Source organism: Mobula hypostoma, chromosome 5 (genome assembly GCF_963921235.1).
Source record: "Mobula hypostoma chromosome 5, sMobHyp1.1, whole genome shotgun sequence".
Lineage (NCBI taxonomy): Eukaryota > Metazoa > Chordata > Chondrichthyes > Myliobatiformes > Myliobatidae > Mobula > Mobula hypostoma.
In genome coordinates this window covers 189,085,283-189,099,028 of record NC_086101.1, presented here as the reverse complement: position 1 = coordinate 189,099,028, position 13,746 = coordinate 189,085,283, and the positions used below count along the sequence as shown (strand labels likewise).

Genomic DNA, 13,746 nt, shown 5'->3' with positions numbered 1-13,746 from the left:
AACACACCTCAAAATCTACAATGGACTACCTCAAGAGGCACAAGAGGTTTTGCCGTGGCCCTCACAGTCCCCTGACCTACACACCATCGAGAATCTGGATAGACCTCAAAAGGGCAGTGCATGCAAGATGGCCCAAGAATCTCACAGAACTAGAAGCCTTTTGGACGGAAGAATGGGCAAAAATCCCCCAAACAGGAATTGACAGACTCTTAGCTGGCTACAGAAAGCACTTACAAGCTGTGATACTTGCCAAAGGGGGTGTTACTAAGTACTGACAATGCAGAGTGCCCAAACTTTTGCTTCGGGCCCTTTTCCTTTTTTGTTATTTTGAAACTGTAAAAGATGGAAATAAAAAAAGTTTTCTTAAAATATTAAAGAAATGTGTCATCCTTAACTTTATGCCTTTTGGAAATCAGGTCATCTTTTACTCGCTTAGCTCTTCACAGTAACAGAAATTTTGACCAGGGTGCCCAAACTTTTGCATGCCACTGTAGTGTGGAAAATGTGTTTCAAGTTGTTTGTTATCTGATTTCAAAACATAGCATAAGGACAACATGTATTGCATCTGCTTATAGCTCAAAAATCTGCTATATCTATTTGGCGTATTTTGTAATGTTAATTCAGCACTGGAATTTATCCATTTAAGTAGTAGGATTAAATTGGAAAGTCAGCTCTCATAAGCTCCCTTCCTTCAGGTGTCTTTGCAGTGTAGTTGCACCTTTAAACCCAATACTTGCATTATCAGCCAGAATTTGTAAACCATTTGAATTGGATCAAATGATTTTAGTTGTGGCTGGACCAGCTGCCTTATATCATTTGTTCCTCATTCCTCAGAATATCAATAAGTAAATAGTACTTATGTAATGTCACATTATACAAAGCTCATTTGCGTGTGAACCTCTTCATTAATTTATCATGTGCAGTATTTTTCGGACAAGGTTTGTTATCTCTGACGCTGTGAAATTAGATTAGATTATGAGAACACTCAGTTCTCTTTTATTGTCATTTAGAAATACATACATGCATTAAAAAATGATACAATGATTCTCCAGAGTGATATCACAGAAAACAGGACAGACCAAAGAATAACACTGACAGAACCACATAATTATAACGTATAGTTACAACAGTGCAAAACAATACCATAATTTGATGAAGAACACACCATGGGCACAGAAAAAAAAAAGTCTCAAAGTCCCGAGTCCCCGATAACAGGCGGCAAAGGGGAGAAACTCCCTGCCATAAACCTCCAGGCACCGTCAACTTGCCGATGCCTTGGAAGCAGCCGACCACAGCCGACACTGAGTCCATCTGTCCGAAAATTTCGAGCTCCCGACCAGCCTCTCCGATACAGCCTCCCGAGCACCTTCGACCTCTCCCCGGCTGCTGAAACACGCGAAGCCGAGGATTTCGAGGCCTTCAGCTCCGGAGATTCTGGTTACCACACAGTGGCAGCGAAGCGGGCACTTCAGAAATTTTCCAGATGTTCCTCCGTGCTCTCACGTCTGTCTCTATCAAATCAGAATTGTGCACAGTCTCCTACTTGACAGATAACAGATATCATCACTGAAGTGGTCGCGCGCGCTGCTGTCGCGTCGCCATCTTCACCCCCCTCCCAGGAAATTTGTTGTTTTGCAGCAGTACAATGCAATACATTAGTAGTGTAAAAAGAGAACAAAATACAAAAATCTTAAACACAAGACTCTGCATATGCTGGGTTCTGATCAAGGGTCTGGGCCCAAAATATCAACTGTTTCTTTCCTTTCCGTTGATGGCTACCTGACCTGCTGAGTTCCTTGAGCATTTTATGTTTAGCATGAGATTCTTATACAAAACAATGCCAAAGAGTGCTGCCAAAGGTGGGTGAGATTGACAAAAGAATGGATTATGAGAATTTCATGGTGGGGTGGGGGGAGAGCGCAGTGAGTCGACTGTTTCTTGATACAGATTGCTCTTTATTAGCACCCTTAAACTATTGTGTTTGTACCATGGAGAGTAATTAGTAAACCTGTTTTCTGGCTTGACTGAAACATATCAGCCAAGTGTACAGCCCAAAGTAGTTGAGGCTGAACATCGACGCGTTTTCATATGACTGACTGATTCACAATAAGCCGTGCTTTTGTCTTGTTTTTCATTAACTTTCTGTGGACATCTGTGTTTGTCTAACTTTCAATGTTCAGCTGATTGGAAGAAAGTATGATGATTATGATTATGAAGACACGCAGTCCTTTTTTATTGTCATTTAGCAATGCATGCATTAAGAAATGATACATTATTTCCTCCGGTGTGATATCCCAAAACACAGGACAGACCAAGACTGGAAAAACTGGCAAAACCACATAATTATAACATATAGTTACAAACAGTGTTCAATACCATAACTTGATGAAGTCTGTGAGCACAGTGGGCAATGTGAGAGGTCGGTTTTATACAGAGTGGTAGGTGTGGAATATGCTGCCAAGGGGTGGTAATACATTAGGGACATTTCAGAATCTCTTGGAGGTAGGCACATGGATGAAAGGAAAATGGAGGGCTAGGTGAGAGGGAAGGGTTAGTTTGACTCTTTTTGACACAACATCATGAGCCGAAAGGCCTCATTGTTCTATGCTCCATTTACCAGATTCTCTCTCTTCCTGCCAGGTTCTGCTTGGATTCGGCCCGACAAAACAGACAGAGGCTCTCCATCAACTGGTCTAACTTCAGTTTGAAGAAAACCACTTATGCTGCTCACTAATCGGATGGCAAGTTTCCCCGAAGGAACCAACGTTTCGCTCCTCTGAATATTCTCACTTGGATACATAGTACTCTGCTGCGCTGAGAGCTAACCAGGTGGTGGACCCTGGAACTGCCTTTGCCTTCCCGTCCCCCACCACCACTGCCTGTCCCTACCATCACCATCTCCCCCACTGCTGTGTGAGATTCTGCACTGGGATAGGGTGCAGAGCACCTTAGTCCTTCTGACTTTGTTGCAGTGTATGGAGAGAGAGTTGGCCAGCTGTTGATCCACTTTCTCCGTACCTGTTATTTTTTTTCCCCCGTTTGCTTGTGTGTTTGTAGTCTGTGAGTGGAACTTGCTCGACGGTATCCGCAACCTGCCCGGGTTGATGCTCAAACAGCGCCTCCGCTTCTCAAGATCCCGTGGTTCTGCTCGGGTGAAGGTCAATCTGTTTGGTCTTTCCTTCGCATCAACCCCACTGTAACATTTTATTCACATCTTGCATTCAGCACTGTACATACAGTCCGACTACTGACAAGGGAATGGACAGCATCAGTTTTTACTCTTCCTTGCTCCAGCATTCCCCTCAGATGAGAAGGTTTGAACGAAGACACTGCTCATACTGAACTGGGCAGTGGGAAACCCAGTCGCCTCCAGTACTCCTTCACAAACTCACTGTTTGAAGTGTACAAGGTTACGCTATATTGTGTTTGATTTCTGACTTGTAGCCAGCTTGTGTAAGAATACTTGCAGAATGAATTCAAAAGAACAATGCTCACACTATCGACCTGTTATAGAGTGTATAATTGTATTAACACTGAAGCCTGAACTGGCTACTTTTTTAACATATTGTTAAGTAATATTAAAAAAAATCATGTCTTTCTTTTTGAAAGATGGAATACAGTAGTATGGCAGAAATGTGAATGTCTGGTTTGCCTTTTTCTCAAAAGTCCATATGCCTTTTAGGGTCTTGTGTTTCTTAATGCGCAGGAGGAAGATTAATGAGAGGGTGGGTAATAAGTTGGTAAAATTTATGGAACATCACAAAATGCTAGAGTAACTCAGCAGGTCGGGCAGCATCTATGGAAAAGAATAAAGTTTCAAGCTGTAAACCTTCATCATGGCTCTTGCACTATGTCTACCTGCCAGTAAAGAACACTTGCTCTGTAACTGTTAACCGTAACACTGTTTTCTGCGTTGTCCTGAAGAAGGGTCTCTGCCTGTAATGCCGACTTTTTATTCCTTTCCATCAATGTTGCCTGACCTGCTCAGTTCCTCCAGCATTTTGCATATATTACTCTGGATTTCCAGCATCTGCAGAAATCTCTTGTATTTAAAATTTGGAGTACTTTGTAGAAGTAGAGAGATTTGAGCATTGAGTTGCATAAACCTTATAAGGTGCAGCACCAAGTTGATAAAAGGTGAGCAACTTCAGAATGTCTGAAGTATCTTGGAGCTGTGAAGTGTTTGGCATCTGAACTGTGTAGAGTTAACTCGTTTGCAAGTTGCATCATATTTTCACAAACAGCACTGTTGGCATGATGTGAAGAGTCTTGGCTCAAACCGTCAGCTCTTTATTTCTCTTCATGGATGCTGCCTGACTTACCGAGTTCCTCCAGCATTTGGTGTCTGTTATTGTGTTCATGTTGACATAATTATATTTTTGCAATCAGTGTTGGACCATTTTTATCCCCTAACCAACATGAGACAAGTACTTTAAATCAATTCAAATCAAGGTTATGGATGCTTTGCAAAACCCTTTGCCTCATTTCAACAACTCCAAGAAATTTGCCTCAGACAGTATCACAGTCCCCCAGCAACGTGGCTGCGTAGACTTGGTGCTCAAGCCTATGGATTGGGGCTTACTCCCACAAAGTTCAGCTGCACAGCAAGACAACAATTCAAAATGTAGGCGCATATTGATTCTTCATTTAATAAAAAGGAGATGTGGGTAATAAATCAAAGTAATCCTTAAAAAAATCATTCAGTTGACCAATCCAGAATATAAAGAGTTTTTGATGTTCTCAGGAAGGACATCAAGGCCATGAAGGGTCCTGAAGATGGTCAGTAATTTCAGCAGACAGGAGGCTTGGCCTTTAAAACAGTTGCTGAATCTCAATAGATGGAAAAGAGGAAGTTTAGGGACTGTGGCAAAAGCAGAACCAATGATAGTTGTTAAATTAGGGAAGTAGATAATTATTTGGCAGAAGTATCAAAAGGGGACAATACCAGGTAAAAAGTACGTAAGTAGAGTTGACACAGGCTGAATGTTCTCCTTGACTTAAGTTTGAGGATCAGGGCACCATTCTGATACCCAGTCTAAAGCCAACCACATTCTGTCGTCCTATCACTTTCTGATGGCCAGTCTAAAACTGACTGCCCTTTCACTTACCTTATGGCCAGCAGAAGTGGTAGATGCAGGTTGGATTTAAACATTGAAGAGAAATTTGGATAGATAAATAGATGGAAGGGGTATGGAGAGCCATGGTCTGGGTGCAGGTTGATTGGATGAAGCAGATGAGTAATTCAGCATGAACTAGATGGGCCCAAGGGCCTGTTTCTGTGCTGTCGTGTTCTGTGACTCTATTTTATCACATTTTATGTCCAAGCAAGCTTGTACATTCATTGCAGACTTCTGAACCAAGCCATTCCCCTTGTTTTGTGGACTATTTTGGCAGCCAGGCTCTCTTATGTTTCAAAAGGCTTGGGTTAATTTCCAGTCAGTCACAACTTGATGGCACCCAGCTTGGAAAGGTGAGCAGACTGGCAGTATGGCACACGGTTGAAATAGACTGTGAGGAGCTGGAGTCTCAGTGACATTCTTCAGGTTGCAACCTGCCAGCCTCAAAATTACCCACCGATTCCCCTTGTGTTTTTGTGACCTAATCTCCAATCTATGCTTGTATATTACTCCCAATCCCCTGGACTTTCATGTTTAATAGCTTCTTATGAGGTCACTGTCTGAGGTGGCACTGTAAAATAGCAGTTAGTGTAATGCTATTACCGTGCAAGTGACCTGGTTCAAGTCCCACCTCTGCAAGGAGTTTTTTTTTTAACTTTCTCCCTGTGGCCTTGTGTGTATCCTCTGGGTACTCCGGTTTCCTCCCTCGTTCCACAGACGTACAAGTTACTAGGTTAATTGATATTATGGCTGTAATTGGGTAACATGGGCTTGCTGGTCTCAAAGGGTCTGTTACTATGCTGCATCTCTAAATATTAAATTCACTTGCAGTCTAAAAAGGCCACATCCATTGGCACTGCCATATTTAGTTGGATTACTGAAACTGCACATGAAACTCCAGCAGTTTCATTAATCATTATTTCCTTGCCATTAATTTTGCTGGCTCTGACTAATCAAATTTTCTGTTATTACTTCCTCAATTTAAAAAGAAATTACCCCAACTTTTCCAGTCTATAGCTGAGATCACTCATCCCTGAAGCCCAATAGACATTTGATCCACCCTCTTTTGAGCTTCCACATCTTTCCTTGTTTGGGTGATGAGAACTGGCTGCTTCTACATTTGCAGCCTGATGAAGATGGAACATGGCTAACCATCTTTTGTACTTTGTTTCTATTTATGAATCCTGGAATCCCATGTGCTATATTTTCACTCTTTCAAAATCCCCTGTACTTTCAAAGATTGACACTCTTCCCACACACCCCACAGAACAGTGCCACATACCATGTCTCTTACCCTTTCTGCGGTAGTACATACCTTTTTATCTTTTTAATCTGATTCCCACCACTTTGTGGTTAAAGACAACTTAGTATCTGACCATGTACAGTCAGCCATTCCACCACCACACCACCACCTGCGTTCTACTAGACTAGTTAGATTCCACTTCTGACTGTCCCAGCACTTACGTTTAACCTTTATTTATTCATTCAGAGTGTCGGTGTTGAAGGCAAGATAACTTCTGTTGCCCATTCATGAGAGGGTGTTAGTGTACTCCATTATTGATGAATTGTTCATTAAGCTATTTCAGAAGGTAATCAGCCTTGTTCAGCATTGGATTTATTATCTCTGAGATATATTATGAAATTGGTTGTTTTGCAGCAGCAGTACAGTGCAACGTATAAAAGATTACTCTAGGTTACAATAAGAAATACTGTGAAAGGAGTAAATAATGAGATAAGTTCATGGACCATTCAGAAATCTGATGGTGGAGGGGAAGAAGCTGTTCCTAAAATGTTACGTGTGTGTCTTTGAGCTCCCGTGCTGCCTCCCTGATGGTGAATATATGATCACCTCCTTGTTATAGAGTCTGACAGCACAGAAGCCGATCCTTCGGTGCAGTTTGTTCATGCTAACCATGATACCCATCTAAATACATCCCTTTTGCTCATTCTTGACCTTTAATCCCTGTGAGCCTTAACTGTCCAGCTGTATTTTAAGTGTTAATGTATTTACTTCTACCACTTCCTCTGGCAGCTGGATCTGTATATGCACGAAGTTTCCCTTCAGTGCTTGTTTAAAAATCTTCTCCGTCTCACATTAAGGCCAGTAGTTTTTTTTATTCCCTTTCCTTGCAAAAGAGAAAGATTTTACTCATTCGCCATATCTATACACTCTTGATCTGTTTCACTTTTAGGTCACCTCACAGTCTCCTGTGCTGCAGTAACTGAAGTCCTGGTCTGCCTGACCTCTCCCTATAACCCAGGTCTTTGAGTCCTGTTGCTGTTATCTTCTTGTGGGGCTTCCTTTCCTCCTTGTATGGAAAGTTAATGTCAACATATAGTTGTTTTCTGTGGACTTTGTTGGGAGATGTTTCCACTTGGGATTGGACCAGGAACAGATAGCGCAACTTTTTGGAAAAAATGAGCCATCCATTGACGAACAACATGGGGGAATTTTTTTAGATAGCTGCAAATCTTAGAAATTCGCTACCCCAAACTATTGTGGGAGCCATTAAATCTATGGAGACTGAGCTCATTTTAGAATGCAAGGGAATAGATGGTGATGGCGAAATGATCAGGAATGTGGAGCTGAGACGAAGTGATCTTATTGAATCACAGATCAGGCGGATTGGCCAGTTGCCCCAATCCCTTTTTGTTTTCTCAACATTCATGTGGATCTGGGTTCAGTAAATGAGGGTGCTTTGTCTACAACTCAGTCCTTGGCTCCGGGCACTAGTCCAGTATCTCTGGACTTGAAGCTTCATTTCCTCAACTTTGTTTCCCACCCGTTAATGTTCTTTTAGCTTTGATCACCTACAAATGCACTAGATGGGCCAAAGTCCTGTTTCTGTGCTGTTCTGGTGCACCAAAAGCTTGCATCAGACAGCAGAGAAATGGGTCCTTTGGCCCATTGACCACTAACCACCCTGTGACGCCAATCTCATTCCATTCAGCCCAAACTTCATCAACCCACACACTTGGGGAATTTTCAATGGCCCACATGGTCACAGGAAGAACGTGCAAACTCCACACACTCAGACAATGCCAGAGATTGGTATTGATCCGAGGTCTCTGGCGCTGTATGCCAGCTGCTTTATCCACTGTGCTGTCCCAAGCTTTCAGTGGTCTCTGTACCAGGACACTCAATTCACTTTGCTTTTCCAAAGCTCTTAGTCATCTGCTGTTGAGGAGAAGTCCATTTCAGGTGAAAGTGGGTGATGTTGCTCTTTATGTTGATCCCTATATTTACATTCCATAGCTGTAAGCCCTTTTCTTCCCACCTAAATAACTCATTGTTCCTTAATATTACCTGAAATCTCTTGTTCTCTACTCCATCTATTGATGTGGCTGAGACTGTAGTGCTCTTGAGTTCTTCTGGGGTTCCACTCCCCTCTCTGTACTGCCTTCAATCCTGTATTGTCTGCTCAATGGTCTTTACATTTTACCTCTTCTCTCCTCTTCCAGCAATGCGTCCTAAGCTTACATGATTAACCTCTCAAAATCTGTATGCTCCTACCGTACTCTTTCCTTCTGCCTCCATTTAAGCATTTCCTGGTGTCTCCACCTTAATACAGTGCTATGAAATGTTCTGTTATGTTGTTGACTGTGCATCCTGTGGCCAGAGAGCCAGTTTTCATGAATTCAGCCCATAGGGCTGGTCGGTAGATGTAGAAGAATTGGCTTTTGATATCAAGATATCCTGCTGCTAGGGGGAGGGAGTTGTCTCCTTTGCTGTCCTCGATCAGGAAACTTCAAGCTGGCTGAGTTGCCAAAACAGGGTGCTGGGGAGCAAGCAGAGCCACCCAAAGTGAGTTTCTAACCAAATAGACCAGAGCAACATCCACCAGCAGGTAAGGCATGGTTTGTATTTTGCTCTTCTTTCATAAATACAGAAAGTATGTTTCATTCTGATTTTATCCTTACAAATAAAAGGATGGCACCTTCATAACAAGTGCTTTTGTGTTGAGATTTGGTGCTCTCCTGAAGCTAATGTCGCAGCACAGACCTTTGCTCATCTGACACAGAAAGTGGGATTTCCTGGTGGCCACCCATTTCAATTCCATTTCCCATTCCTATTCCAACATGTTGGTCTATGACCTCCTCTGCTGCCACGTTGAGGCCACTCGGGTTGGAGAAACAACGCCTCATATTCTGTCTGAGTAGCCTCCAACCAGATGGCATGAACATCAATTTATCTAAATTCTGTGGTAATTTCTCTTCCCCACCCTCCCTCATCTCTTTCTTTTACCCATTCTCGTCCCCCTTTCATTCCTTCTTTTCTCACCTGCCCATCACCTCCCTATGGTGCCCCTCTTCCCTTTCTCCCATGGTCAACGGTCCTATAAGATTCCTCCTTCAGCCCCTTACCTCTTCCAACTATCCCTGCCTGGCTTCTCAAATCATCACCCACCCACCTTCCTTCCCCACACCTTGCTTCACCAATCACCTGCCAGCTTGTACTCCTTCCCCTTCCCTCACCACCTTATTCTGGCTTCTGCCCCCTTTCTTTCCAGACCTGATGTACAGTAGCATGTAAAAGTTTGGGCACCCCTCCTCAAAATTTCTGTTCCTGTGAATAGTTGAGTAGAAGATGAACTGATCTCCAAAAGTCATAAAGTTAATGATGAAACATTCTTTTCGACACTTTAAGCAAGATTAGTGTATTATTTTCGTTTTATACAGTTTTAGAGTGGAAAAAAGGAAAGGAGCACCATGCAAAAGTTTGGGCACCCCAAGAGATTTGAGCTCTCAGATAACTTACCAAGGTCTCAGACCTTAATTAGCTTGTTAGGGCTATGGCTTGTTCACAATCATTGTTAGGGAAGGCCAGGTGATGCAAATTTCAAAGCTTTATAAATACCCTGACTCCTCAAACCTTGTCCCAACAATCAGCAGCCATGTACTCCTCTAAGCGGTTGCCTAGCACTCTGAAAATTAAAATAAATGATGCCTACAAAGCAGGAGAAGGTTATAAGATAGCAAAGCGTTTTCAGGTAGCTGTTTCCTCAGTTCATAATGTAATTTAGAAATGGCAGTTAACAGGAACAGTGGAGGTCAAGTTGCGGTCTGGAAGACCAAGAAAACTTTCTGAGAGAACTCGTAGGATTGCTGGAGAGGCAAATCAAAGCCCCTGTTTGACTGCAAAAGACCTTCAGGAAGATTTAGCAGACTCTGGAGTGGTGGTGCACTCTTCTACTGTGCAGCGACACCTGTACAAATATGACCTTCATGGAAGAGTCATCAGAAGAAAACCTTTCCTGCATCCTCACCACAAAATTCAGCGTCAGAAGTTTGCAAAGGAACATCTAAACAAGGCTGATGCATTTTGGAAACAATTCCTGTGGACTGATGAAGTTAAAATAGAACTTTTTGGCCGCAATGAGCAAAGGTATGTTTGGAGAAAAAAAAGAGTGCAGAATTTCATGGAAAGAACACCTCTCCAACTGTTAAGCACGGGGGTGGATCGATCGCGCTTTTGGCTTGTGTTGCAGCCAGTGGCACGGGGAACAGTTCACTGGTAGAGGGGAGAATGAATTCAATTAAATACCAGCAAATTCTGGAAGCAAACATCACACCGTCTGCAAAAAAGCCGAAAATGAAAAGAGGATGGCTTCTACAACAGGATAATGATCCTAAACACTCCTCAAAATCCACAATGGATTACCTCAAGAGGCGCAAGCTGGAGGTTTTGCCATGGCCCTCACAGTCCCCTGACCTAAACATCATCGAAATCTGTGGATAGACCTCAAAAGAGCAGTGCATGCAAGACAGCCCAAGAATCTCACAGAACTGGAAGTCTTTTGCAAGGAAGAATGAGCGAAATTCCCCCAAACAAGAATTGAAAGACTCTTAGCTGGCTACAGAAAGCATTTACAAGCTGTGATGCTTGCCAAAGGGGGTGTTACTAAGTACTGACTATGCAGGGTGCCCAAACTTTTGCTTTAGGCTCTTTTCCTTTTTTGTTATTTTGAAACTGTAAAAGATAAAAATAATCTTGCTTAAAATATTAAAGAAATGTGTCATCTTTAACTTTATGCCTTTTGGAAATCAGCTCATCTTTTACTCACGTAGCTATTCGCAGCAACAGAAATTTTGACCAGGGGTGCCCAAACTTTTGCACTTCACTGTAGGTTCTTGGCCCAAAATGTCAATTGTTTATTCCCCTCCATAGATGCTGCCTGACCTGCTCAGTTCCTTTAGCATTTTGTGTGTGTTGCTCTGGATTTCCAGCATCTGCAGAATCTCTTCTGTTTATGAGTGTAAGTATTAAGTGCTGTACTTTTAGGGAAACTGAGATATATCACGTCTTTAAAGAATCCAAAGGTTTATAGATGGGATAAGAAATGATCCATGGAAGTGTTAGCTAAATTTGACCAAACTAGGAAGCTTCGGGTATGGTGACCAAAAGCTCAGTTGAAGAGGAGGGTTTCAGTTAGTGAATTCACGGAGAAGAGGACTTCAGAATGGGAACGCAAAGCTGCGAATGAATGGTGGTGCAGTCAATAATTTGTTACACTAGAAGTCACAATTTGGCCAATTGCGTTGATCTGGGAGGATGGTAGTGACTGGAGGAAGTTGAAGGGCAAAAGAAAGATGAGTTTCTGGAAATAACCAGATTCTTCTGGTTAGAGAAATATTTGAAGTCAGTGAACAGACTTCACTTAAACCTGCATTAATACACAGGCGTAGAGCGGTAGGTTGGTATCTTGGGCAGCTGTGCCACTTAATGTAGTCACTATCCAGTCCAGAAATCTTGCGTATGATCCAAATATACTGGGGATGGGAAAAACAATTCTTGCCACATAGCAGTTAAATCTTGTGGTGCTCTCAAGTGAAATCTGAGCTCTTCCATTGTTTAAAATTTCCACTTCATGCTAAGTAGATGAAACATCTGGAAATAATTTTTAATTCTCGGCAGCCTGACAATAGCTGGCTCACCAGCTATGCTCTGTGATGGATACGTACTGGATTCCTAACATGAACCATCCATCTCAAGGAATAATTGGGTTTTAACAGGATTTTTCTCTCAAATTCTTGAGAGGCTGGACAAACTTAGGTTGTTTTCTCTGGTGCGGCAGAGGCTACGGGGAGATCTGATAGATGTTTATAAGATTATGTGAGACAAAGAGTAGATGGACAGTATCTTTTTCCCAGAGTTAAAATGTCTAATACCAGAAAACATGCATTTAGGTGAAGGCATTAATTTCAAAAAAGGTGTGAGGAGCAATATTTTTTATGCAGAGAGTGGTGGGTGTCTGGCTGCATTGCCTTGGGTGGTGGTCGAGGCAGTTACATTGGAGGCTTCTAGAGACATTTAGATAGGCGCATGAATGTGAGGGAAGTGGAAGGATATGGACATTGTGTAAACAGAAAGATTAGTCTAGTTGGCCAATTTGATTAATTGGTTTGGCACAATGTTATGAGCTGAAGGGTCTGTTCTTGTGCTGTACTGGTGTCTCCTCTGTCTTGCTTTTCCGTTACTGGATTTACTTCGGTTAACTGTAACCAACTGAAAATATTTAATGTTCAGCGTACTAGAGGACATGGGTTGTTTTTAGGAGAAAGGAAGGAGTTATGAAGGGGATCTGGGGAAAGTTTCTTTTTCACATCAAAATTGGAAGGTGCTACCAGAGGTGGTGGTGAAGTCACACAATCTGTATCATAAAGAGGGAATCAGACACTGAAATAGGCAAGGCATAGAAGAATATGGACCTAATGAGGACGACTGGGATTAGTGTAGATGGGATTAATGTTGATAATGGATATGGTGAACTAAAGCATCTATTTTTCTGTGCTGTATAACTCTGACTCTATGAAGAGCAGTGAAGTCTTGGCAGAATTTTGTTCATGTATGGTTGAGCTGTTAGCTCTATAATAATCAAAATTTTGCCATAGAGAAACCCACTAAACAGCTGCAGAAGAGATCTCCAAAGCATGACCTAGCCTTGGAATAAAGTTTGTCATTCAGTTCTTCAATCCAATTCCATCAACTATTTGTATCATGGTTTAACTGAAGTTTGTTTCCACCCTGAAGTATAGGATGTGGAAGCTTTTGAAAGGGTGCAGAGGAAATTTACGAGGATGCTGTCTGGATTAAACAGCATGTCTTGTGAGGAAAGGTTAAGCCAACTCCTTTGGAGCAAAGGTGAAGGAAAAATGATTTGATAGTGCACAAGATGACAAGAGGCATAGATTGAGTGGACACTCATAAATATTTACCCAGAGTGAAAAGAGCTCATGTGAGAAGGCATAATTCTGGGATGAAAGAAAAATGTAGTGTTATGTGCATAGGAGGGAAGGGTTAGATTGATCTGAGAGAAGGTTGAAAGGTTGGCACAGTATTCTGGTCCGAAGGGACTGTACTGTAGCGTTCTACGTTCTAAAACTAGGTGGACAGGTGAATATACATGGGGGACAAACATCAGGAGTGTCTGTTACCTGAAATGTGAAAGCTCTATATTCATACCATTTTGTTGTAAGATGTCCATTTAGAATATGAGATGTTCCTCCAATTTGCATTCAGTCTTGCCACAACAATAATGAAGGCTGAGGTAAGACAGGTTGGTGTGGAAGTGGCATGAAAATGGGAGGTAAAGGGAAGTGCAAGCCTCTCATGGCAGAGGCAGGCACT

The 13,746-nt window shown here is 42.2% G+C and overlaps 1 protein-coding gene across 2 annotated transcripts in view; it reads left to right on the top strand.

Moving 5' to 3' along the window:
- fam193a (family with sequence similarity 193 member A) overlaps positions 1 to 5,817 on the top strand; it is a 208,792-nt gene extending 202,975 nt beyond the window's left edge. For both annotated transcript variants that reach the window (XM_063049561.1, XM_063049560.1), the window contains exon 22: positions 2,641 to 5,817. In XM_063049561.1, coding sequence (XP_062905631.1) covers positions 2,641 to 2,734 — 94 coding nt within the window. In that variant the 3' untranslated portion in view covers positions 2,735 to 5,817. The remainder of the gene's footprint in view (positions 1 to 2,640) is intronic.
- Positions 5,818 to 13,746: the final 7,929 nt, after the last annotated feature.